At 44.4% G+C, this 27,399-nt stretch overlaps 2 protein-coding genes across 2 annotated transcripts in view; both read left to right on the forward strand.

Moving 5' to 3' along the window:
- Window positions 1-4,354: 4,354 nt before the first annotated feature.
- Window positions 4,355-14,569, forward strand: LOC117346343 (polypeptide N-acetylgalactosaminyltransferase 6-like). The gene is made up of 11 exons (XM_033915744.1): window positions 4,355-4,392; window positions 5,439-6,020; window positions 8,440-8,612; window positions 9,876-10,025; window positions 10,263-10,497; window positions 10,581-10,698; window positions 10,805-11,005; window positions 11,257-11,388; window positions 11,655-11,759; window positions 13,846-14,013; window positions 14,175-14,569. Exons 2-11 carry the CDS (start codon window positions 5,485-5,487, stop codon window positions 14,301-14,303), a joined length of 1,947 nt encoding a protein of 648 aa, XP_033771635.1. The 5' UTR covers window positions 4,355-4,392; window positions 5,439-5,484; the 3' UTR covers window positions 14,304-14,569.
- Window positions 14,570-20,150: 5,581 nt separating this feature from the next.
- Window positions 20,151-27,399, forward strand: part of LOC117346345 (polypeptide N-acetylgalactosaminyltransferase 6-like) — a 32,675-nt gene continuing 25,426 nt past the window's right edge. The window contains exons 1-5 of the mRNA XM_033915747.1: window positions 20,151-20,296; window positions 21,698-22,216; window positions 23,810-23,982; window positions 26,777-26,926; window positions 27,165-27,399. Of these exons, the coding sequence (XP_033771638.1) occupies window positions 21,744-22,216; window positions 23,810-23,982; window positions 26,777-26,926; window positions 27,165-27,399 (1,031 nt within the window). The 5' untranslated portion in view covers window positions 20,151-20,296; window positions 21,698-21,743. The remainder of the gene's footprint in view (window positions 20,297-21,697; window positions 22,217-23,809; window positions 23,983-26,776; window positions 26,927-27,164) is intronic.

Here is a 27,399-nt window from a genome sequence, read left to right on the forward strand (position 1 = left end):
CACAAGGAGCAGCGTGGGCTTGAACCCACAACTAGAGAAGGACACGTTTTTTCCCCATCCCCATGAGTTCTTTTCCTGTCTCTGCCTCATTTCTGCAAGCTCCGTCCTCATCTGCACAAGCCTCAAACCCTTTAAAATCCTAAGTAGCAACATTCTAGAGCTCAGATTGTGATGTCATAATGCCTCATTCCACCAATGCCTAAGCTCCGTCCTCATCTGCACAAGCCTGAAACACTTTAACATCATAAGTAGCAACATTCTAGAGCTCAGATTGTGATGTCATAATGCCTCATTCCACCAATGCCTAAGCTCCGTCCTCATCTGCACAAGCCTCAAACCCTTTAAAATCCTAAGTAGCAACATTCTAGAGCTCAGATTGTGATGTCATAATGCCTCATTCCACCAATGCCTAAGCTCCGTCCTCATCTGCACAAGCCTCAAACCCTTTAAAATCCTAAGTAGCAACATTCTAGAGCTCAGACTGTGATGTCATAATGCCTCATTCCACCAATGCCTGAGCTCCGTTCTCATCTGCACAAGCCTCAAATACTTTAAAATCCTAAGTAGCAGCATTCTAGAGCTCAGTTTGTGATGTCATAATGCCTCATTCCACCAATGCCTAAGCTCCGTCCTCATCTGCACAAGCCCCAAACACTTTAAAATCATAAGTGTTTGAGGCTTGTGCAGTTAAGGCAGAGCTTACAGGAAAGGGGGCGGGGACGAGATGAGGAAATTGAGTTCCTGCGGGGACGGGAACAAATTTGTCCATGTGCCATTCTCTACCCACAATCTCAGGGTGCTGAGGCTGTAGCTTTAGCCACTGTGCCACACTCTCCCCTGATTCTAAGGATCCATGCTTTAAAAAATGGCAGGTAGCAGGAGAGGAACTGGTGAATAACAGCATGGATAACCTGACCTGATAGGAGTTGGGAACTCGTTCTCCTTCTCCCACCGCCCAAATTCAGCCAGATGTTTATGATTTCAACAGCCAAAACAACCCACCAAAATCAATCCAACCCATAATCGACATGCAAGGAAGATAATGAATAGGAAAAGGGCTCATATTTATGGTGAAAACCTTGAAATCGTGACTAGATCACGTTTGCAGACTCCCCTATCCTAGAGAATCAACCACTCAATCAGGGTTGGGAAATAGAACCATGAATCTGAAAAAAGTTTAAGGCTGGGCCAGGTACCGCCACTAACCATCAATACACGGAGTGAGCACAGCACAAACGATGGCACCGATAGCCAATGAATTACATTTAACAAAGGGAGAACCCGGAAATTCCAACAGCCACAATATTAGATGCATACCCAACAGGACAGCACAGCGACAAAAAATACTCCAGACCAATGAAGAACATCTCTAACCTCGGTATCAAGCACTGGGAAAATCAAACAAAATCAGATGGAATGGATTACAGAAGGATACTGGACTCACGCTCACCTTTCTACCCGTCTCTCCGTGATTACACAAAGCACGTGCATACGCACCACTTACACACAACCAGCGCAAGTCAAAAGAAGGAGCTCCTTTGGCTCTAGAGCAGGGGTGTCCAACCTGCAGCCCGGCAAGGTGTTTTGTGCAGCCTGGCTGGTGCTCCCGGCCTTGGAGTCATGGTCCGGGAGCTTACCATTCTCACGGCCCATCCCCAAGGCTCTGGGTGGTCCCTGTGGCCCAGCATGAATTCCTCCTTCTCTCCGCGCCGGTCCGATGTCACCTTCACCCGCTGAAAAATCTGCCAGCCTCAGTAGTGATTTAGCAATATTGACCGCAGCTTTTCTTCCATCTGCCTTGGTCTGTCTCCAATGACGCAACTTCCTGTTTCCACCCGGGTGGAATGAAGCAGACGGAAAGCAGGAAGGGGAGCCGCGGGCAACTTTGCTACTTCACTGTTGAGGCCGGCAGATTTTTCAGCCTGACAGAAGGTGAGGGTAACATCGGCCTAGCGCGAAATGGGAGAACATGCTGGTCATGCAGAGAAGGGTTCAGAAAGAATGTTGGAGCACATGCTGGGGACGGAGAGAAGGGGAAGGACATACTGGGTATGGAGAGAAGGAGGAGAACATGCTGGGCCGAGGAAGCCTCCTGGACTAACTGTTTTTTTATTTTAAGTACAAAGGGTAAGGGTATTACAAGAAGTGCCCAAATGGGCGTGGTGGCAGAACTTATGGGGCCAGAAACAGAGGACAGAGAGAGCGAGCTGGTGGGCAAGGGTCTGAAGGGAGAGACGTTGGACCTGGGGTGGTGTGGAGGAAGAGGGAAAGAGATACTTGAAGGGAGAACTGTTGGGAAGAGAAAGGAAGAAATGGTGGACCCGGGGGGAGGCAGGAAGGCAGGGGGAGAGATGGCAGTTGGGAAGAGAAAGGGAGAGAAGTTGGATTTGGGGATGGAAGGAAGGGAGAAACATTAGGCCTGCAGATAGAAGGCAGAGAGAGATGCAGCATCTTTCTTTTTTTCCCTTCCATTTCATTGTTCAGCATCAAAGGGGGAGGGAAGAAGAAAAACAGAAAAGAGAGGGAGCAAAATGTTGGACCATGGGGAGAGAGGAGGAGAGATGGACCCATGGGAGGGCAGGAGGGAAGAGAGCTAGGATAAGAAGGGACAGGGAGTTATACCCTGACCAGTGGAGAGAGGGAGGGGGATTCTGAAAGTGGTGAGTCATGTGGATGAGGTCAAAAGGGAGATGACAAGATACGTGAGAGAGCAGTGAGTACAGTGGTAGAAATGTGGTAATGGGGAGTAGATAGAAGAGAATAGGAGGCTGGGAAAGGAGTGAAATGGGAGAGCTAGAGACAGAGAAGATGGAGAATTGAGATAGCTGAACATTTAAAAAGAAGAAGGGTGAGAAAGAAGGCAAGATTTGAGTGGACAGAGGCAAAAAAAGAAAAGAAAAAGTTAAGAAAGCTGAAAGAGAACAATCAATACGTTGGAGAGAGGCATAAGGAGGGAATGGAACAAGAGAGAAGAGGAGAAACAAATGGACAGCCTACACTGGAAAGAGAATTAGTTGAAGATAGAGAAAAAGCAGAAAGAGAAACTGGGACCAAGATGATGGAAAAACAAAACATCCAGACAACAAGGTAGAAAAAATGGTTTTATTTTGAATTTATTAACTGGAATATGTTAGCTTTGGGATATGTGCATCACAATTATTTTTGTATTCAGTGGCGTAGTCATATACAGCTGATTTGGGGGAGGGACTGGAGCCCAAAATTAGTGAATGGGCACCAAAGTTTCTCCCTGCCTGAGTGCAATTTATAAACACTTGAGCTATTGGGGAGTCCCAAGCCCTGCCAACTGAAGACATCTTCCTCCAGTCCTGCAGGCCGAAATCTCCAAGCCTTGCAGCCTATGGCAATATCCTCAAGCTGCCCCTGCTTTCATGCTTGCATGAAAGCCAAGGAGGGAGGAGGGAGGAGGGAGGGCAGCATCTCTTCAACATTGCTGCCAGCTGCAGAACTTGGGAAGTTGGAGGGGTTGGAGGTGGCTGTCAGTTGGCGAGGCTTGGCGATCCCTACTAGCTACAACAAGGGAGATGTTCATTTTTGAGGGAGCCTAAGTTCAAAGTGGGAGGTCCAAAAACACGGTAATACTTACCCTGACTGAGCGATCCTCCACGTGTGCCGCTGACAGCTGATTCATCAACCCCGCTCTGATGAGGCTCACTGTAGCTGTACTAGAAGCGAATGGGAGAACCAGGAGCACGCGTCCCTGCTCATCAGGGTGGGGATGCGGAAGCCTATGGCTGTTCCCTCTGTCAGCAGTACACGTGGAGGATCACTCAGTCAGGGTAAGTATTACTACTTATTTGGGTTCCTTGCCACAGTGTCCCTTTAATGAAGGTTTATTATTAGATACGTACATCTTCTGTATTAGTGATTGCAAATTTGGGACCTGCTCAGTCTTTTTTTTTTTTTTGCTCATCAGATAGTGTTAGTGTTTGAGGGGCCGCAGAATTTTATTTTTCTTCCATTGCGGCCCAGGGAAGTCAAAAAGTTGGACACTCCTGCTCTAGAGTTTAAACCTCGCACTGTAAGCTGGGAGGTGGGGGAAGAAGGAGGCGGGGAACTTTCAGGACCCTGCTAGGTTCTTCAATCTGTAGTGGCATCCTCCCCCTCCCCCACCCAGCTAGCCATCATTGCTGCCTAACCCAATGCCTGCATATGTGAACCAAAAAAAATTAAATTAAAAAAACCCTCAAATAACTATTAAAAATATTACAACATGGAAGAGCAATATCGCAATGTATATCTTAGCAATTTTTTTAATGATTGAAATTGATTAGCTCAGCCACCCCATGGCCTTGGAGACAGCTGTATTTAAAGAGCTCCTTGAGGGTTTGGACTCTATGGAGGTTGGGGGGTGTGGTTTTGTGCTAGGAACAGGTGAGTGAGGTGCCTTCAGAATGACCTGGAGCAAACTGTCTGGGTTCATGTTTTAATTTCTTTCTCTTAATTTTAAATGAGGGGGTATTGAGTATAAGAAGTGGGGGGACTTTTTATAACTCTGCTTGTGTTTCATTTTAGGAGTAGGTTATAGTTTTGAGCTGGAAAATTGGTGCTTATCTTTTGTGGTGCCAATTATTTAAGACTAGCCAAAAAAATACTAGTTTTAGTTAATTATTCATTTCTTTCTTTTTCTCTTATTTTAAGTGTATTAATCTGGGAAACTGTTGTTTGTCTTCTGATGAGTTTAATTGATTCTTTACAGCATACAGTTAAATTCTACCTTCAAAAGCAATGTGTGCTATAGCATTTTTAACTGGGGTGACTCTACTAGCTAGATTTACAGATTTGTAACTTTCTCCCTCTATATGCTACTTGGAGCAGTAGTTAATGACTAGATATGACTCAACTTAACAGTTGTAATTCAAAGTGGTTTTCTGTCCTTAGAGGACTTAAACTTTGTACCTGAGGTAATTGGAGTTGGGGAGGGTGTATGTGTGTGTGAAAAGTGACTTGCCCCTATGTCTTTAGGAGCTCCCTTTTGACAGTTAATTGTTCTAACCTTGAGGCTGTTTCTCCACTTACTTTCTGTTAAGGCCCCTAAAATGTGTAGTATGGAGTGCATAATAACCCATATAGAAAGTGACTTATGTCTCTTGTATGCCAGGAATTTTCTATTGGTAGATAGAGAATAAGATCTTAAGTTGTGTTGAAATTGAGAGGTAACTGCTCCTGGAGAAGATGACAGAAGGGTGTAGTAGACCTAATCTTTAAAGGCCATCTAGATATGCTGTTAGATCCAGGACACTCCTGCAGGTTAAGATGTCTGTTGATGGAGGCAGCCATTTTGTGCTAGTGGGGGCAAACTGGTATTGGGCTTCTCCCTTTCCCTGTCTAGATAACTGATTCTTTATAGAGAACAGATATGCCTGAATAACAGAATGCCTCTTTAATTTGTGTTGTGTCTTCCTTCCCATTCTCTTCAGCACCTTCTCCCTTTTATCCCCTCACCCCCTCTTTAGGGTCTGGGCCATGGCTGTCGACATCATAAAGTTGTGGAAGCTGCATTTACTGCTGTTCCTCTTCTGGGTCTGGTGCTTGCCTCCCCCACGCAGAATTGTGTGGCGGTTGTGTATACTGCTATCTGTCTGCATCTTATGTTTCCTGATGCTGGGTTTTATATATTGGCTCTTCTTTAAGACTTCGATGCAGGAGCCATTGACTCAGGAGGCAGCCTTTAATCCCGGGCAAGCTATGGTCCATGTTACAAGTCCATGGAATGATAACAGCACATCTTGGGGGCAGAACTCGCCACCACAAGAGGATGAAGGGTCCATGGGCGGCCTCCCTGACTACTATTCTCCTGATGAGCTCCAGCCCCACTTCCAGCGGCCTCCCCAAGACCCCTGGTTCCCTGGCGCAGCAGGAAAAGCATACCGGGTGTCAGATTTGACAGCAGAAGAGAAGATGGAGCAGAATTTGGGCTATGCAAAGTATAACTTGAATGCCTTTGTCAGCGATCGTATCTCTCTGCTTCGGGACCTTGGACCAGATACCAGACCCCCTGAGTAAGATGGGAACAAAACTGTGTATAGTGTACAGTCTTTATTATGTGCTTCTTGCTTTCCTGTCATGCTCCCCTCATCTCTACACAGAGCTTAGTTTTCCTAAGGTTACTAACAAGCCTGATGTCGGTAGAAACAGTCTGAGCTGGCTCTGGCTTTGTCTCTATTGCCACTATAAATTTGTAGACCTAGTGGATGAGCAGGAAATACATAACCCAGCATGCAGTGGGGCAATGCCAGGGCTTAGCTGAGCCTGTCCCAGATGACTCTTTGAAATCCTGCAAGAATTGGTCAAACACATGCGTTTTGACTTACACCTTTAATCCTCTTTTGCTGATGTTATGGTTGGACTACAGACTCTATTTCCAGGTCTCCTGTCCAAAGAAGTCATATTGGGGGGGGGAGGGGGCGGCGTTTGACAAACCTGACCAGCTTAGGTAATGACTAGTGAGAGAATGAAAGAGTTGTCAATTGTATTTGATTTTATCTTGCTTGAAACTTGTACTTGGTCAAGGGGAACCATTTAATCTGAGACTGAAGAGGTGGCTTGACAGCACATGGGATAAGATTTTGTAGCCTGAAATGGCAGGTAGGGCAGGCCCAGTCTTAAAGGCCGGCAATTATTTCTAGTTTTACTTTGCATAAGTATACCAAGAGTTGGGAGTGAGATCCCCTGTGCAACTGGGCTAGAGTTGCTGGTCCCACAATGGGGCATCTTCCGTCTAAAAACTATTAAACTATTTCTATACTGCTACCGGACACATGTAGCACAGTATAGAGTTGGTCAACAATCCTTGCTTGACAGAGCTTATAATCTAAAACAAGACAGACAAAAGATGTCATTTAAGGGGAGCAGTTATTCTGCTGGCTGTAGCTGGATTTGCTGAAATTATGCAGCAAGGTTGACCCAGAAAGTTCAACATTCTCACACACAGTTCTAGGTTACAATTGTACTAGATTGAGTTCCAGACTTAACACAGACTACACTTATAAAAACAAAACACTCTTTCTAGCGCGGGCAGCCTCTCCAAATGGGTTTATATACCATGAGAGTAATAAAAACATAAGAAGTTGCTGAGTCAGACCAGAGGTCCATCTTGCTCAGCGGTCTGCTCCCGCGGCGGCCCATCAGGCCTAGTGCCTGAACAGTGGTCCCTGATTAATTTTGTAACTTACCTCTAATCCCATCCCTATAATCTACCTTTACTCTTATCTGTACCCCTCAATCCCTTTGTCTTCCAAGTACCTATCCAAAGCTTCTTTGAACCCCTGTAGCGTGCTCCTGTTTATCACATCCTCTGGTAGCGCGTTCCATGTATCCACCACCCTCTGTGTGAAAAAGAACTTCCTGGCGTTTGTTCTAAACCTCTCCCCTTTCAATTTTTTCTGAGTGCCCCCTTGTACTTATTGATCCCCTTAATTTGAAAAATCTGTCCCTGTCTATTTTTTCTATGCCCTTCATGATCTTGAAGGTTTCTATCATGTCTCCTCTAAGTCTCTGCTTTTCCAGGGAGAAAAGCCCCAGCTTTTTCAGTCTGTCAGTATATGAGAGGTCCTCCATGCCCTTTATTAGCTTAGTTGCTCTGGAACGTAACTTGTATGAAACGCTCCCTCTAAGGCTTGATCAGGTGAAGGCAGTTTGTTTGGGGGGTTTTTTTCCCTCATCTGAGCGACACTCTAAAATTTAACAATTTTCCAAATTTGCAAGTAATTTTCAACCACCATATAATATCTGAGCGATGCTCCTAAAATGTAGGAGCCACTTGCCCATGTCCTCTGCTTCGAAGGAATGTTGGGGATGACTTCAGAACTCAGATTTACTGCTAGCATTGGGCTGAAGAGACCTGCCAGAGGTCAGAGGGTGTAATGTAAAACATATCTAGGTTGGAAAATCTTTTTAATGAGGGCAACTGGCACCATCTTCCACCACATTGCTGTAGTTTCTAATTGCAGATGTTGGGTACCTGAGAAATAGCCTCTTGGTAATGAAATTTGTTTCTGTGATGGAAATCAGGGAGGCATTGGGATCACTGTCCTTATTTAAGTATTTATATACCACTTATAAACCTAAGTGGTTTTTATTCAGGTACTTGAGCACTTTTTCCTTATCTGTCTCAGTGGACTTGCAATCTTACCTAAAGTACCTGGGACAATGGAGGATTAAGTGACTTGCCCTGGGTCAAAAGGAGCAGAACGGGATTTGAACCCACAACCTCTGTGCTGAAGCTGTAGCTCTAACCACTGTGCCACACAGTCCCACACACGATTTTGAGGGTTTAGGTGCAGGAGACACTGCCTGGGAGCAAGGGATGGAGTAATGTCTTTCCATGCCTCTAGTGAACCCCTGAGACAATCCTTTATTGCTTATGATGTTACTTTCTGCGGTAACATAACCTACTCCTCTTGTCCCCTCCCCTGAAAGGTGTGTGGCGAAGGAGTTCAAGCGCTATCCGGCCCTGTCCCCTGTCAGTGTGATCATCATCTTCCATAACGAGGCCCGTTCAACTCTGCTGCGTACAGTCTACAGTGTCCTCTCCACTGTACCCCACTTTCTCTTGCTTGAGATAATTCTTGTAGATGATGCCAGTACCAACGGTAAGCCACTCCACCCCATAATGTGGTATCTTGGACAGGGGATATAGCATGAGATGTGAGAGAACCTTAGGAAACCCTCCTACCCCTCTTTGGTTTGACTAAAATGGTGGTCTGCTTTTTCGAGACCATAATGTACTGTTCTCTGGCTTAGGTGGGTGAAATGAGGTGCATTCCTCACTTGCCAGTGAATGAATACATGAACCAGATTTCATAACCTTCAGCTCTCTTCCCTCTGGAAAAGGCTAAGGAAATAGTTTATCAGATACAATAGTGTAATTTAAAATTTAAAGGCCTTGGGAGTTGTTGGCGTCCTAACTGGTAGGGAACCAAGCAAGAATGACAAGTGACTGGCCATTCTGTGTCTCTGGTGTTGAGATGCTGAAGACATGAAAAGGATGATTTATTAGAGCTGGAAGAACCTACTGTACACAGGGGCAGTAGATTCTGGGTGGACCAAGATCCCGGGCTGGCATTAGAGTGCAAACATGACTGTTGCCCAGGGTGTCCTTGGTGCAGGTGTCCCTAAGCTTGCTTAAAGCTGAAGAAGATGCAGCCTGCTAGTGGGCTTCAGGGGCTCCATTCCAAGTTTCTGTCCATAGACCCCCCCCCTCCCCAATATTACCATTGCTGACTCTGTTTAGGCCCTGTTAGGCCATTCTGCTATGTATGTTCCAGGTTGCACTTGGAAGAACTAGACCGTTAATCAGAGTTGGTGAATCTGCAATTTAAACAGATCAGAGTGGAGGTGTGTAAGCAACTAGAAGCCTCAACCTAGGATTAGCCTAGAAAGGGGTGCACAACCTTGATCCTCTGACCTCAACCCAGTCAGGTTTTCAGATTTCCCCTATGAATATGCATACAATGGAAGCCATACATGCAAATAGATCTCATGCATATGGATTGGAAAATCCTGAAAACCTGACTGGACAAGGGCCAAAGTTGGTCAGGGGTTGTCGACCCAGGCCTCGTGACATCATCAGGATTACGGGATACTAGCAACGAATATACATGAGAAAAATTTAGTCTCCTTTGTATGCAAATTCATTGCACATATCCTAAAAACCTGCCTGGGTTGAGAACCCTTGGCATAGACTGACCCGATAGTATGCTCCAATGGAAGTTACTATGTACTGGTTCTGACGAAGGTTTTGATGGGGGCTGGGGGGCTCCTGTTTGTAGGTAGATAGGGGGTGGGTCTTTGGTGTGAGCAGACTGGATGGGCCGTGGCCCTTTTCTGCCGTCATTTTCTATGTTTCTCTACAGAGGACTTGCAGAAAACACTGGATGAGTATTTGAGACAGCTGCCATTGGTGAGGCTCTTACGGCAGCCAGCGAGAAAGGGGCTGGTAGGTGCCAGATTGCTGGGAGCTGAGGAGGCTAAAGCAGATGTACTGGTGTTCCTGGATGCCCATTGTGAGTAGAGGGCCCACCGGAGGTGAAACTGGTTTGAGGGGGCACAGGAATAGCTGGAACCAGGAGGGGAACATATGATGAAGGAAATGGGGCACTGCACTTGGAGGTGAATTAGTGGTGGCGGATTAGGCATTCAACAGCATGTGTGATAGTCTCACAAGAGGTGTCCTGGTACTTGGTAGTCTTCCCACTCCCATTTTAGACTTCAAGGGTACCTACGTCTCTTCTCGCCTGTAGGCGAGTGCTGGTCAGGATGGTTGGAACCACTTCTGGAGCGGATCGCTTTGGACAACACCCTTGTTGTGAGCCCTGACATCACCATCATCGACCTGAACACCTTCCAGTTTCGGCAGCCTGTCCCCAAGCCCTCGATGCACACCCGTGGAACCTTTGATTGGTCTCTGGTGTTCATGTTTGAGCCCCTGTCCCAAGCCCTAGAGGACATGCGGTTGAATGAGACTCAGCCCTTCCCGTAAGCAACACCATACACTCGCCCCCCTACTCTGCTTAATTCTCTTAGGAAGGGACTTGAACAGCTTTCTCTTGTGTATCCAGGACACCAGCCATAGCAGGGGGAATCTTTGCTATCTCCAAATCCTTCTTCCAGCACATTGGGACCTACGATCCAGACATGCAAATCTGGGGAGGTGAGAATTTGGAAATGTCTCTTAAGGTAAGAAGCGGGAGCATTCTGCATGCCTTTTATGGTGTTCTCGGCTGGAGATGGGAGGGATTAAGCAGGAGGGTCAAGTCTTTCAAAAGATGTTCTCCCTCATCAGGTATGGATGTGTGGAGGAAAGCTGGAGATTGTGCCCTGCTCTGTGGTGGGTCACGTCTACCGCATGGAGAACCCTCACATATTAGCTGAGGGAAGCTCAATGGTGTCCCGGAACCTGGTACGAGTCGCCGAGGTTTGGATGGATGAATACAAGGTGCTGTTCTATCACAGGCATATGGAGGCTGCCCGTATATTCAAGGAGGTAAAACTTGGGCTTTTGTTTAAAACTGCCTTCCCTTCGCTCCCCCCCCCTCATTGTGTAGAAGACCATAGCTGGATTTGGTTCACATATCTGGTATAGTAGAAAACTCTTAGTTGAGGGGAGGGAATGGTGGAATTCCTGACGCTTCTCTTGAGCTAGTTGGTGCAGCCAAAGCCCCAGTGACCCATCCCATTTTGCTGTTTGTCAAGAACAGAGGCTTGACTGCTGTTTTTGTTTGTTCCTCTGTTTAGAAGTCATACGGGGACCTGAGCCAGAGACATAAGTTGCGAGAGCAGTTGGGCTGTAAATCTTTTGGCTGGTACATGAACACCGTCCGCTCAGACTTCTTTATCCCAGAACTCAACCCACGCTTTTATGGTGCTGTGAGTACTCTAGGCCTCTGTATAAGGATATGTTTAGTGGCACCTTCAGAATAGTTATCAATATGGTTGGAGTTGAATTCCGAGGCAGCTCGATAGACATTCCAGTTGGGGACTTCAAACTGGTTGTGATTCCCATCTGTGGGAGGGGGACTTTGAGACCACAGCAGACCTGCTGTATGTTGAATTACCAGGCTGGTGACATTTTCCCAAGTGGCCTTTGGGTAACCAGTTGTTGTTTGTTTTTTTGTTTGTTTGTTTTTTACCAGCTTGTGAATTTAGGTCTGAAGAGGTGCCTGGATGTTGGCGAGTTGGAAGATGGAAAGGCTGAAGTAGGCACAAGTAAATGCAGAGATGATGACCCAGATACACAGGTAAGAAGGGGGCTTCTTTGTGTGTAGGGGTGGAAGGGTACTTAATTATAGTAAGGGCCAGATCTGATCTGTCTAGGGTAGGGTTGGGTTTGAGGTTTCCACAATGGAACACAAATGATGTGTAAATATGCCTTGTTTCCATTGTGGAAACCTCAAACCCAACTGGGTTTTGGTCCTCAAGACTGGTTGGGCAGCATTGTTCGGTAGGGTGGCAATTACTCCTGGCAGAATTCTGTACATACAATTTGCAAATTCTGCAAGTTTGACAACGCTAAATTTTGCTAATTATCCTGAATGTCAAATACAATTCAGTAGCTTCATTAAACTTAGGCCCCCTTTACTAGATGTTATAACACTGCTCCAGCGCGCAGAGGAATTCTGAGTGTCGGAGCATTTGGCAGTCCAGGCTGCAGTAGAAACGGCTACCATGGCTTAAAAGGTGGGGGGAGCTGGTGAGCTAGCAGAAGAAATTGATCAGTGTAAAACTTCTCTGCATCCCTAGTTGGGGATGGCATTTATACGACTGAAGGCTAGGCTACATTGAGCCCCCCAAAAATCAGATACCCATTAAGGACAGCATGCTATAAAAAACAGGTCAAATATCAAAACTATCTTGGAACTTCCAACCAGAGATTGGAAGAAATGCACTTTGGATGACTCTTTGAATGAACCTCTTTTCAGGTTCAACTGGTCAAAGCTGGTAAAAGGCCAATAACCCTTCAAATAGCTTGAACATTGTTCAAGAACTGGTGCTATGGAAACAATGTACAGCCCTAAGATTTAAAAATGTGCGATTCAGTCTACAATTGGGTTTCTCTTAAGCCAATGATTTGATATTTGACTACTTTGTAGAAGTTATGTTGACCATAGCAGGGGTCTAGGTTTTAGTTTTGCTTCAGTGGGAAACTCAGTACAATCCATCCAATTAAACAATATCCCCTGTCCTTACTCCTCCTTCCCCCATCTCCCTCATAATTCTCACCCTATCTTCCCCAGCCAGCACTTCTCACTCTTCCCACATCCCCAATCCAGCCTGTGTACCTTGGACACTGCTTTTAACCTACAGTGCTGGCGGGAAGGCTGCCTTTCTCCACTGTAGTCCATCCAGAGGAAAGTGACATCTAGGGTGGGACCATAGAGGGAAGCCTGAAAAGCCCACCCTGGCTGCCCAAAGATGTCGCCAGCATTTATTTGTGTTGGAACTGATCTGATTGGGCAGCAGGAGAAGGCGTTCAGAAATTCTGCACAGAACACTGGTAATTCAGCATCCCTGTAGAACTCTACACAGAAGTAAATTTGATATCATCTTCCCTCTTGTCTCCTGGTGCTATACTGCTTGTCCTGTCTCTCCAAAAACTTACTCTGATTTGTTTGACAGCCCTCAAATGCTGCTTTGACTCCTCCCACAAAGGAGATGAATTGTGGAGGACGGGCTTTAGCACTTGCTTAGTAACATTCTGATGTGGCACAGAAGAGATAGGGGAGAGAAGCTGGACATAATGCCAGGGTAGGAAATATGATGGGAGAACAGGAAAGGGGAGATTTTGGACTATAGTAGTGGTCTCAAACTTGCAGCCCAGGGGCCACATGTGGCCCGCCAGGTACTATTATGAGCCCTTGGTATGTTTTATCACAAGCTTTTTTTCAGAGGCACTCCAAATACCTACAAATCCAAAATGTGGCCCTGCAAAGGGGTTGAGTTTGAGACCACTGGACTATAGGGGATGGGATGCATAAGGCCTTTAGCTGTGGGCCATGCTCTCTTCCCCCCCTCCCCCCTCCAAGGCAGGTCAATGTTTACCTAGGGTAGTGATTCCCAACCCTGTCCTGGAGGACCACCAGCCAGCTGGGATTTTGGGATAACACTAATGAATATGCATTGAGCAGATGCATGCCTGTCGCATCCATTATATGCAAAGCTCATACATATTCATTAGTGCTATCCTGAAAACCTGATTGGTCGGTGGTCCTCCAGGACAGGGTTAGGAACCGCTGACCTAGTGTGTTGGATGCTCTTGTGCATAAGTTACTTTTCCCAGCATGCTGGCTGAACAAAGCTTTTTTTTTTTTTTTTTCTTTTTTATAGTATTTTGAGTACAGTTCCCTGAACGAGATACGACACAACATCAAGAATGAGCTGTGTCTCAGTGTGGCACATCCTCGTGTGGAACGTCCTGTCTTTACATTCCAGGCCTGTGTTGTCCAGGACGGGGAAAGAAATGTACCGCCACATCAAGCATTTTCCTATGATAAGGTATGTGATGTGTCGCCTCACATTGTAAATTACAAAAACGGGGACAGATGGCCTTGCTTGAGGTCAAGTCACCAGCTCAGCTGGGGCTTAGAACTTAACTGCCTCCCCCCCCCCCCCCCATGGCTGTGATGTCTTCATCTGCTGATCTTGTCTCTTTTCAGGACGGTCTGCTTCGGAGTCAGAAATTCAACCTTTGTCTTCAGGCTGGGCACCATGCCCTGTCTTTGGCTTCCTGTTCCTCAGAAGAATATACACAAACCTGGGTTTTTGTCCCTGTGCTGCCAAAGTGAAGAGGCCAATGTCCTGGAAAACCTGCTGCATGTTTCTCTAAGAAGTTTCTAGAACAGACTAGTTTAGTTTTTTTTTTTTAGTTGTCAGTTTTTTGTTTTTTTAAACATGCCAGATTCATGGGTTGGGATGGAATAAAGTTGAAGATCTTAATTTTAAATTTGTTTTTATTTCCTAACATGATGGCCTATTTTATATCCTGTAGCTAGGTTATGACTTTGTATCTCTTTGCATGTTGGTATAATAAAGCATATTGAAAAGCATATTGGATCTGATCTATTCTTTCACTTTTTTTGTTTCTCTTCAAAAGGGTCTTTTTTTTTCCCCCTAGATTTGTGTGCAAAGCCTTTTGCAGAAAGGAGTTGCTCTATCACAAATTTGTGTGGAGCGTATGAAACATGACAAAAAGGTGTGACTAGACTAGAAAATGTAACCTAATTCTACTAATGCCCAGCTAAACATCATCAGTGATCCTTTTTTAGGCTTTCTAAAAGGAATAGTAAGGCATAGTTGTGTTTCTCAGGTAGAGCTACAGCCTGCCTTCCACTGAAGGCCCCAAAGGCTAGTCACTTGCTGTAGATCAGTTTTCCCATGTCAATCCTGGAGTTGCCACCTTTCCAGTCAGGTTTACAGGATATCCACAGAGAATATGCATGATTTGCATGCAGTAATGTATGCCATGCATATTCAGTAAAATCCTAGTAAACCTGACTGATAAAGAGGTACTGATGGGGGGGGGGAAGGGGTGGAGGTGGAGTAGGGTGCAGCTCCATTTGGCCTAAAGCTTGGGCCTATAACACCCAAATTGCTCCAACTTCAGCCTGACACCATTGAAGACTTTAACTATCAGAAATGCCAATTTAAAACTGATGGTTTGATGCTGAACTGTTAGCTTTAAACAGGAATTAAGAAAAATGAAAAGTATTTGGTTAAAATCAGGCAGAGGAGGATTATAAGTTTGATCAATGAAAAACATCCCAAATGCTATGCCCAGAAAATAGGTATATCAAAAATTAACAGATCTGTTCAAATTGGTTAATACTTTAACTGATACTGAATTGATCTTGAGACCAAATACAGAATGTCCACCGTCTTCTGAAACTCTTGCAGAGTTCTTTAATAATAATAATAAAAATTAAAATAAAAAAAATCTGAACTGACTAACTTAGTCACCTACTAGTAACTATGCCATCCTTTAATTTGGCTGTTGGTTTGAGGGTAGGCATGGTCTGGAATCATTTCCAGACTGGCAACAGTTTATAAAATTGTTTTTAATAAATGTTCAAATTGGTTACTGGACTCCTGCTCCCCCTGACCATCATGAATGTAAAGCAGATTTATTTGAAAGGACTGGATCATTTCCTGATGAATTGGGTCAAATTTTAATTACCTTTATCTTAAGACCAGAGAGTATGAATTGTTAAATGTAATTATAGATCGGGGATCTCAAAGTCCATCCTTGAGGGCCACAATCCAGTCGGGTTTTCAGGATTTCCCCAATGAATATGCATTGAAAGCAGTGCATGCACATAGATCTCATGCATATTCATTGGGGAAATCCTGAAAACCTGAACTGGATTGCGGCCCTCAAGGAGGGACTTTGAGACCCCTGCACTACAGGATCATCTGATCTTCTAAATCAGGGGTAGGGATCTCCGGTCCTCGAGAGCCATATTCCAGTCGGGTTTTCAGGATTTCCCCAATGAATATGCATGAGATCTATTTGCATGCACTGCTTTCAATGCATATTCAGTGGGGAAAACCCAACTGGAATATGGCTCTCGAGGACCGGAGTTCCCTACCCCTGTGATAAATGCAGGTATTTTACTGGGGAATACACCATAGATCTCATGCATATTCATTGGGGAAATCCTGAAAACCCGACTGGATTGCGGCCCTCGAGGAGGGACTTTCAGACCCCTGTTGTAGATCCATCACAAGTATTCTGTAGTTTACCAAATTGCTGGCAGGATTGGTCAACTTAGAATTAGTAATCTATTTGGAAAAATTGAATTTTTCATGAATAAGTCGTGTTTCAGATGAGGCTTACTTGCCTTACTGATTGACCATCTCCACTGTCTATTTAACAAAGGCACAAGTGCTTTAATTCTCCAGCTAGATCTTGGCAGTGACTTTGATCAAGTAGATAACAAGATCCTGTTGGGATGTTTGGATACAAATAGGACTCTCTGGAAAGGTATATAGCTGGTTTCAAGGTTTCTAAAAAAATCTTATCAAGTTGCCTGCATTGGCAACTATTTTCATTCTTAGAACAACTCTTGTGGTGTGCCCCAAGGTTCACCTTTGTCACCCACTTGGTTTATAATATTTATATTTCTTCACTGGGGAACTTATTGCAGAGTTTAAACTTGAAATTCCATATCTATGTTGACAATATCACTTTGATTCACCGCCAAAATGTTAAATCGAATATTGTTCATAATGAATCGCATTGAACAGTGGACTACAAATTTCAAGTTGAAACTCAATACTGAAGACTAAATTTTTTTCTGGCCAGTCCTAACAATAAAATCAGATACATCACTACTCCATCTGGTTAAAAAAAAATAAATGCTCTTGTCTTGTGGAAATTGCAGACCATCAAAATATTTTGATCAGTATCATTTAGATTACTGGTACAGTCATTAAATTTTATTCATCTTGGATTATAACAAGGAAAAAGTTGTAAAAATTCAGACTATTGAATTGACTTTTCAATTTGCTTTTCCTGTCCAAATGAGTATTCTTTTCAAACATTCTGGTGGCTTTATTTTGTAGTCTCTTCACACACCCCTTGCCCTCTAGCCCCATCCTGCTGCTGTGATGTGAACAAAATGAAACGGACTTTTTACTCTGTTAGGTCCTAGAGTAGGGTTGGGCAACTCTGGTCCTCGAGCACTGGAATCCAGTCAGGTTTTCAGGATTTCCCCAATGAATATGCAGATAGATCTCATGCGTATTCATTGGAAATCCTGAAAACCTGACTGGATTCCGGCCCTCGACGACTGGAGTTGCTCACCCCTGTCCTAGGTCATGCTCATTATCTAACACTAGCTCTGGCAGGATGCACATGTCAATCTGACATATTGCAATCACAAAATAGAAATGACATTTTCTACCTGTTTTCTAGTCATTTTTATATTCAAATAATGGTGGTCCCAGGTTCTGGTTTGGGGTCATCATTGTCCTCCACCGCTCATAAAACCGACCCAAATGCTCAAAAACACAACCAGGACCGAGAGCAGAGACATCAGCAACCTCCAACGTTCTGAAAACGGCACAAGCTGTACGAAGTCCCCATCTGAAACTGTATATCAGGAATTTGGAAGGATGGCAAAGGCACCCTGTAAAGATCACCTGAGTTGATAGCTGTGAAAGAACTCACGGCTATTCTCCTTCACTGACCGTATCTAAGAAGAAAGAATGACCGCATCACACACTGTGTGCCTTAGAAGATTGATGATATTTTATTATAAAAATGCTATAATGAACAGCAAATAAAATAATAAAGAAATATTCAGCATAGACTCAGACAGCACACAGGAGAGAAATTTACAACATGACAGAGCGCCGACCAATCTATCAGTGTTAAAAAATTTCTTTAACCAGGGTTGTAGTCTGGCCACATTTTTATAATGTCACTACAGCAGGGATCTCAAAGTCCCTTCACGAGGGCCGCAATCAAGTCGGGTTTTCAGGATTTCCCCAATGAATATGCATTGAAAGCAGTGCGTGCACATAGATCTCATGCATATTCATTGGGGAAATCCTGAAACCTGACTGGATTGCGGCCCTCAAGGATCATCTGATCTTCTAAATCAGGGGTAGGGATCTCCGGTCCTCGAGAGCCGTATTCCAGTCGGGTTTTCAGGATTTCCCCAATGAATATGCATGAGATCTATTTGCATGCACTGCTATCAATGCATATTCATTGGGGAAATCCTGAAACCCGACTGGATTGCGGCCCTCAAGGATCATCTGATCTTCTAAATCAGGGGTAGGGATCTCCGGTCCTCGAGAGCCGTATTCCAGTCGGGTTTTCAGGATTTCCCCAATGAATATGCATGAGATCTATTTGCATGCACTGCTATCAATGCATATTCATTGGGGAAATCCTGAAACCCGACTGGATTGCGGCCCTCAAGGATCATCTGATCTTCTAAATCAGGGGTAGGGATCTCCGGTCCTCGAGAGCCGTATTCCAGTCGGGTTTTCAGGATTTCTCCAATGAATATGCATGAGATCTATTTGCATGCACTGCTATCAATGCATATTCAGTGGGGAAAACCCAACTGGAATATGGCTCTCGAGGACCGGAGTTCCCTACCCCTGTGATAAATGCAGGTATTTTACTGGGGAATACACCAGCCTTTTTTTTAATAGACTTAGGTTTCAGTCTGTGCCATTTTGTATGCCTTCCTTGCCTCCAGCAATTTTAGACAGGTCCAGGTCCATCTCGGCTAGTAAAAAAATATTTTTTTATTATTTAATTTTCTCTATACTGTTCTCCCAAGGGAGCTCAAAACAGTTTACATGAATTAATTCAGGTACTTGAGCATTTTTCCCTCTCTGTCCTGGTGAGCTCAAATCTATCTAATGTACCTGGGGCAAGGGGGGGATTAAGTGACTAGCCCAGGGTCACAAGGAGCAGTGAGAATTTGAACCCACAACTTCAGGAAGCCTGAGGCTGTAGCTATAGCCACTGTGCCATACTCTCCTCTGATCCTAAGGATTCATGCTTTAAAAAATGGCGAGGTAACAGGAGAGAAACTGGTGAATAACAGCATGGGTGACCTAAACTTATGGGAGTTGGGAACTCGTTCCCCCTCTCCCACCGCCCAAAATCAGCCAGATCTTCATAATGTCAACAGCCAAAATACAAACTAACACAAAGCAACCCAATCCACAATAGGCATGCAAGGAAGATCAGGCATAGGAAAAGGGCACAGAGGACGGGTTTTACTTCCTTTGAAAGCAATGGACGTAAAAGCCGGATGTCTCAAGCCGTCCTCCTTTTTCTGGTGCCATATGGTAACCCTGGGGCCCACTACCCATCTCTTATTATCAACACACGGAGTGGACAAAGGATGGCACCGATAGCCAACGGATTACGTTTATCAAAGGGAAAACCATATTAGATGCTCACCCAACAGGAAAAAAAAGAGAGAGACCCAGAGATAGCACAGTGACAAAAAACACTCCAGACCGATGAGGAACATCTCTAACCTCGGTCTCAAGCACAGGGAAAATCAAACAAAATCAGATGGGACCGATTACAGAAGGATACCGGACCCGCGCTCATCTCTCTACCTGTCTCACTATGATTACACAGAGCATGCGCACCACTTCTGCACAACCAGCGCAAGCCAAAAGAAAGAGCCACCCCCCCCCTCCGGCTAGAGCACGGGTGTCAAAGTCCCTCCTCGAGGGCCGCATTCCAGTCGGGTTTTCAGGATTTCCCCAATGAATATGCCTGAGATTTATTAGCATACAATGAAAGCAATTCATTCAAATAGATCGCATAAATATTCATTGGGGAAATCCTGAAAACCCGACTGGATTGCGGCCCTCGAGGAGGGACTTTGAGATCCCTGCCCTAAGCTATAGTGTTTAATACCTTGCACTGCAAGCCAGGATGCGAGGGGGGGTGGGGGGGGGGGGAAGAAAGAGGTGGGGAACCTTGAGGACCCTGTTAGGTTCTCTAATCTGCAGCAGCCTCCTCCTCTCCCTCCCACACCCTGCTAGCCTTCACTGCTGTCTAACCCAATGCCTGCATAACTGAACCAAAAATTTTAATTTACAAAACCCCACAAAACTATTAAGAATGTTACAAGTGGGAAGAGCAATATTACAATGTATATCTTAGCAATTTTTTTTAATGACTGAAATTAATTAGCTCAGCCACCCCATGGTCTTGGGGACAGCTGTATTTAAAGAGCTCCTCCAGGGTTTGGACTCTATGGAGGTTGGAGGTGTGGTTCTAGTCCAGAAACAGGTGAGTGAGGTGCATTCAGCAGGGCCTGGAACAAACTTTCTGGGCTCATGTTTCAATTTCTTTCTCTTATTTGGAAATGAGGGGGTATTGAGTATAAGAAGATGGGGACTTTTTATAACTTTGCTTTGTTTCATTTTAGGAGTAGGTTATAGTTTTGAGCTGGAAAATTGGTGCTTATCTTTTGTGGTGCCAATTATTTAAGACTAGAAAAAAAAACTAGCTTTTATTTTAAGTGTATTAACATGGGATGTTGTTTGTCTTCTGATGAGTTTAACTGATTCTCTGCAGCATGCAAACAGTTAAATTCTACCTTCAAAAGCAATGTTTTCTATAGCATTTTTAATTGGGTTGGTAGAAGTTTCTAATTCTAGCCAGTAGTAACTTCTCCCTATATATGCTACTTGGAGCAGTAGTTAATAATTAGATATGATTCTCAACTCTCCCAATTACCTTGGGCACAAAGTTAAGTGATTTCCCCCATGTCATAAGGAGCTCCCTATTGTCGGCCAATTGTTCTAACCTTGAGGTTGTTTCTCCACTTACTTTCTGTTAAGGCCCCTAAAATGTGTAGTAGAAAACCTATATTCTAAACAACAATATGTTCCTCTTCTGCAGAGTGCATAATGTACCCATATGGAAAGTGACTGTTATGTCTCTTGTATGCCATGCTGTGCTCAGGAATTTTTTATTGGTAGATAGAGAATAAGAGCTTTAAGTTGTTTTTGAAACTGAGAGGTAAATGCCCCTGGAGAACATGATAGAAGGATGTGGTAGACCTAATCTTCAAAGGCCACCTAGATATGTTGTAATTCAAAGTGTTTTTCTGTGCTTGGAGGATTTAACTTTGTACCTGAGGTAATTGGAGTTGGGGGAGGGATGTGTGTGTGTAAAATGACTTGCCCCAATGTCTTTAGGAGCTCCCTATTGTCAGTTAATTGTTCTAACTGTTAATTGTTAATTGTTTCTCCACTTACTTTCTGTTAAGGCCCCTAAAATGTGTAGTAGAAAACCTATATTCTACACAGCAATATGTTCCTCTTCTACAGAGTGCATAAGTCACCATATGGAAAGTGACTGTTATGTCTCTTGTATGCCATGCTGTGCTCAAGAATTTTTTATTGGTAGATAGAAAATAAGAGCTTAAGTTGTGTTTGAAACTGAGAGGTAAATGCTCCTGGAGAACATGATAGAAGGATGTGGTAGACCTAATCTTCAAAGGCCACCTAGATATGTATTTGGATAAGGTGTCTTATTGATGGAGGCAGCCATTTTGTGCTAGTGGGGAAAACTGGTGTTGGGTTCCACATCTTCCATATCTAGATAACTGATTCTTTTTAGAGAACTGATATGAATAACGGAATGGCTTTTTAATCCTTGTATCTTCCTTCCCATTCCCTTCAGCTCCTCCTCCCTTTTTATCCCCTTGCCCCCTTTTAGGGTCTGGGCCATGTCTCCCCCACGCAGACATGTGTGGAGGCTGCGGCGACGGTTAATGCTGACGGCCTTCCTCCTCATCTTATGCCTCCTGATGCTGGGTTTTATGCAGTGGTTCCTCTCTAATGCTTTGGTACAGCAATCAATGAGTCGGGAGTCGGCTTTTAATCCCAGGCATACTACGGTCCATGTTACGAGTGAACACAGTGATATCAGCACCCTTCAGGAGCCACCACAAGAGAATGAAGGGCCCATGGGCTGCCTTCCTGGCTACTATTCTGCTGCTGAGCTCCAGCCCCGCTTCCAGCGGCCTCGCCAAGATGCCTCATCCCCTGGCGCAGGGGGAAGCGGATACCGGGTGTCAGATCTGACAGCAGAAGATGAGATGGAGCTGAAAATGGGCTATGTAAAGTATAACTTGAATGCCTTTGTCAGTGATCGTATCTCTCTGCATCGGGACCTCGGACCAGATACCAGACCCCCTAAGTAAGATGGGAACAAAACTGTGTGGTGTACAGTTCTTTATCGTGTGCTTCTTGCTTTCCTGTCATGCCCCCCTTTCATTTCTACACAGAGCTTAGCTTTCTTATAGATGCCATCTAAGGTTACTAGCAAGTAGAGAATGACATGGTGAGTGTTACACTTGAGGGTAGCTGCAGGTAACCCGCCAAAACAGGGATGAAAACAACCCTGGTTGCTTCGGGTACGTGGACAAGGCCATTCACCGCCCCATGGAGCGGTGAATGGCCTTGTCCCTGCAGTCAACGCACGCAAAATACTTCATAAATCTGATCGCGTGGTCTGCATCTCCCTCCCTTCCTTGCCTTTACCTTCGCTGGTGAATTTCCTCTTAACAAGCAGCCGGAGCATTTCCTGAAGTAGCTTGCGGCTGACCAGCTGCCTGAAACTTCTTTAACGCAACCGGAAACAGGAAATTGCGTCGTAGCAGAGAAGTTTCAGGCAGCCGGCCAGCCAAATGCGACTTAAGGAAATGCTCCGGCTGCTTGTTAAGAGGAAAATCGCCAGCGAAGGTAAAAGCAATGAGAGATGCACGGACCGCAGAGGGAGGGAGTGGGGCTGCTGTTGGACATAGGAGCAGAGAATCTTGACGCAGGACAGTAACAGAAACAGAAAGGAAATTATGTACATGGAGGCATAGGGAAAGAGACAAAGGGGAGATACATGGTGACGGTATATGTACACAGGGAGTATACAGATACAGAAGGAAGATTATTAGAAATGGGGAAAATAGGAACACAGAAGGGAGAGTTTGTAGATGGGATCATATGGTTTGTGAGGATGGGATGGGGACAATTTCCCCCCCCCCACCCCCAGTGTCATTCTCTATTAGCGAACCTTATTAGTAGAAACAAGTCTGAGCTGGCTCTGGTTTGTCCCATCACCTCTATAAATTTGTAGACCTAGTTGATGAGCAGTAAATACATAACCCAGAATGCAATGGGGCAATATCAGGACTTTTTGTAATCCTGCTTAACCAAGTATTGGTCCTAAACACATGTGTTTTGACTCGCACCTTTAATCCTCTTTGCTGAGGTTATGGTTAGACTACAGACTCCATTTCTAGGTCTAATGTCCAAAAGTCATATGGGGGGGGGGGTGTTGACAAGCCTGAGCAGTTGAAGTAATAACTAGTGAGAAAATGAAGGGGTTGGTCTTAATCCATCTATTCTAGAACTACCTACTGTATTTGACTTATCTTGCTTGAAACTTGGGACTTGTCAAGGAGAACCAGTTAATCGGAGACTGAAGTGGTGGCTTGACAGCAAACTTCATGCAGCTTAAAAGGTGGTTTTAACAACAAAGGCAAGGACAGAGATAGGTCACGCCATCCGCATTGGGGGTAAGATTTCATAGTAGCTCTAACCACTGCCACACAGTCCCACACATGATTCTCTGGGTTTAGCTGCAGGAGACACTGGCTGAGAGCAATGGATGGAGTAATGTGGTGGTTGTGGTCTTTCCATGCCTCTAGTGAACCCCTGAGACAGTCCTTTATAGCTTATGATTTTACTTTCTGCTGTAAACATAACCTACTCCTCTTGTCCCCTCTCTTGAAAGGTGTTTGGCAAAGAAGTTCATGCGCTGTCCGGCCCTGTCCCCCGTCAGTGTGATCATCATCTTCCACAATGAGGCCTTCTCAACTCTGCTGCGTACAGTCCACAGTGTCCTCTACACTGTACCCCGCTTTCTCTTGCATGAGATAATCCTTGTAGACGATGCCAGTACCAATGGTAAGCCACCCCCACAATGGACGTGTTATTTTGGAGAGGGGCTATAGCATCAGATGCATGGGAGCCATAGGGAACCGTCTCGCCCTTCCCCCCCAACACACTTTGGTTTGACTTCCATGGTAGTTTGCTTTCTAAACTAAGCCTCAAGTTTATATACTGCATCATCTCCACGGATGTTGTGGAGCTCGGCACGGTTTACAAGAACCTAAAATATAGGAAGAGAAGGAAAAGTTTACATGAGTATATATATATATGCCAGGTTTTCAGTTGCTTGCGGAATAATTGGAGGGAGGCCAGGTTCTGCAGCGGGGTAGGTGGGGGAAATGTCTATTCCTCAGTTGACTACATGAATAATTTCATACCCCTTGGCTTTTTGTTCATCTCTGGAAATGGCCATCCCAGCTAAATTAATATTAACGGTGGCTCTTCAGCCAGATAAAGCATGGATTTTGAGATTATTCTTTAAAAATACACAAGGAATTTCTTGGATTTAAAATTCAGATGTTTCCCGATCTATCACGTGAGACGCAGAAGCATTAACGTGAGTTTCTTCTAAAACAAGATGCCTTAGCTTTAGGGGCTACATTCTATTTAAGACATCCTTATAAGTGTATAGTGTGTCACCGTGAAATTAAATGTGCTTTCTGGGTGAACCTTTTCAACTAACTACCTTGTCACTATCCCGTTTGAGAAAAAATCTTTAGCTCTTTAGATTGATTTAGGCATTAGCTCTCGGCTCTACAGCCTCAATATACTTTGAATAATTGGTTATTTCATCTTGGATCCCATTAGAGAACTTGAGTAAAGCATGTATACTTTTTTTCTTATTGTTAGTGTTAACATTTAATGGAAATTTTTTTCATACGTTTAATTTTCTGTACAAGTTATGATTTATTTAAGTTCAAAAATTATAGATTAAAAAAAAGGTAAATGGTTACCAGACACAATAGTGTAGTTTAAAACATCAAGGCCTTGGGAGTTCTTGGCGTCCTAACTGGTAGGGTACCAAACCAAGAATTTGCCCAAATTACAAGTGACTGGCCATTTTTTATTGGGTTTGACATCACTTAACCCTTTCAGGACCATAAGGATCGTAGGCCAATTTTTGTGGTTTTGACGACATTTTTATGGTAAAAAGGGCTTGCAGATGCCAAAAAATTGATTTTTTTTGTGAAATATCATTTTTTAAAAAAAAAATCACACTTCTGGCTTATGGACAGTATGGCAAGTGAATCTTCTCGTCAATCTGGCAACGACGCTAATGAATGAATGTCGAAACCAGTTTGTTTACATAAAGGCAGTATCATATGGAATCCGTACATATCAAATTTAGAACTGTAGACTATCCCAATCAAAATTTATAGGATTTTAAAGTTATGGGACAAATATGTCCCTTGGTCCTGAAAGGGTTAAGGAAACAAATAGACATACATAATTGGTACATCTTCATTAAGGTCCAGTGTTAAAACTGCATACTCCAGCATTGTTCTGTTGGTTTGAAGTCGTATGGTTTCTTAAATCTTATTTAATTAGTAATCTTCCCTAGCAATAGTAATGACTTAGAACACCCCTTAGCATGTGATAACTGTTTCAGTGTATTGCACAGCTTGTAACGTTCATTTAGGGTACACTGATCTTGTTCCTATTCCCTAGGACATAAGTATTTCTATTAAAAAAAAAAACCCAACAAAAACTAACACTTGCCAGAAATACTAACAAAGCAATATCCTCTTACTGTAAGTCTGAAGCATTTCTCTATCCTTCAGCTTTCATATTTCTATTTATACATACATTTATATAGTCTGTCTTCAGATATCCCAGGCAAGGAGTGTCTGTTCCATATTAGGAACAGTTGTATCAACTTGTTTCCTTAGGTGCAGTAAGCCCATAATGGGCTGGATCCCCTGTATTGCACACAGGATAGGTCCCTGTTGCAATTCTAAAGCATAGTTGCTTAACCCAGTCCACAGTACACTTATCCTGTTGGGTTTTCAGGACAAGGAGAAGATGACTGACCTACTGCACTTTTTTTTTTTTTTTTTTTACCTGGGTGGACCAAGATCCAGGGTGTCCATGTTACAGGTGCCCCTAAGCCTGCTTAAAGCTGAAGGAGATGCAACCTGATGGTGGGCTTTGGGGGCTCCTTCCCAAGTTTCTGCCCAGGGACCTCCAATATTCCCATTGCTGTTCAGGCTATGGGTCCCACCCCATTCTGCTATCTATGTTCAGGTTGCATTTGGAACAAGAACTAGACCATTCTTAATCCTAGAGAAAGTGGAGGGTGTGTGTGTAGAACTTGGTGAATCTGCAATTAAACAGATCAGAGTGGAAATGGATGTAAGCCTGCAACTAGAAGCCAAGAGCTGTTGTAGGGTAAATTTAGGATTAGCCTAGCCAGGGGTGCCCAACCTTGGTCCTCAAGAACCACAACCCATTCAGGGTTTCAGGATTTCTTAATACATATGCATGGCATTGTATGCATATTCATAGGGGAAATCCTGAAAACCTGACTGGGCAAGGGCCAAAGTTGGACACCCATAACCTAGGTCAGGGGGTTGTCAACCCAGGCCTCATGACTCCCAGTCGGAGTTCCAGAATACTCAACTAATGTATATGAGACATTTGCAAACAGTCTTTGTATGCAAATTCATTTCACATATCCTAAAAACCTGCCTGGGTTGAGAACCCTTGGCCTAGACTAACCCAATAGTGTGCTCCATTGGGAGGTACTATGTATTGGTTCTGATGAAGGTTTTGGTGGGGGATGGGGTGCTCCTGTTTTTCCTGTCTACAGAGGACTTGAAGAAAACACTGGATGAGTATGTGAAACAGCTGCAGGTGGTGAGGGTCCTACGGCAGCTAGAAAGGAAGGGGCTGGTAGGTGCCAGGTTGCTGGGAGCTGAGCAGGCCAAAGCAGATGTACTGGTCTTCCTGGATGCCCATTGTGAGTAGAGGGCCCATCAGAGGTGAAATTGGTTTGAGGGAGCACAGGAATAGCTGGAACCAGGAGGGGAGCACTTGGTCAAGGAAACGTGACACTGCACTTGGAGGTGACTTAGTGGTGGTGGTTTAGGCATTCAATAGCACGTGTGATAGTCTCACAAGAGGTGCCCTGGTACTTGGCATTCCTTCCCCCTCCCATTTCAGACTTCAAGGGTACCTACATCTCCTCTCACCTGTAGGCGAGTGCTGGCCAGGGTGGTTGGAACCACTTCTGGAACGGATCGCTTTGGACAACACCCTTGTTGTGAGTCCCAACATTGCCTCCATCGACCTGCATAGCTTCCAGTTTGAGCAGCCTGTCCCCAAGCCCTTGATCCATTCCCGTGGAATCTTTGACTGGTCATTGGTGTTCATGTATGAGCCCCTGCCCCAAGCCCTAGAAGACATGCGGACTGATAAGACTCAGCCCTTCTC

Source organism: Geotrypetes seraphini, chromosome 12 (assembly GCF_902459505.1).
Source record: "Geotrypetes seraphini chromosome 12, aGeoSer1.1, whole genome shotgun sequence".
NCBI classification, from domain to species: domain Eukaryota; kingdom Metazoa; phylum Chordata; class Amphibia; order Gymnophiona; family Dermophiidae; genus Geotrypetes; species Geotrypetes seraphini.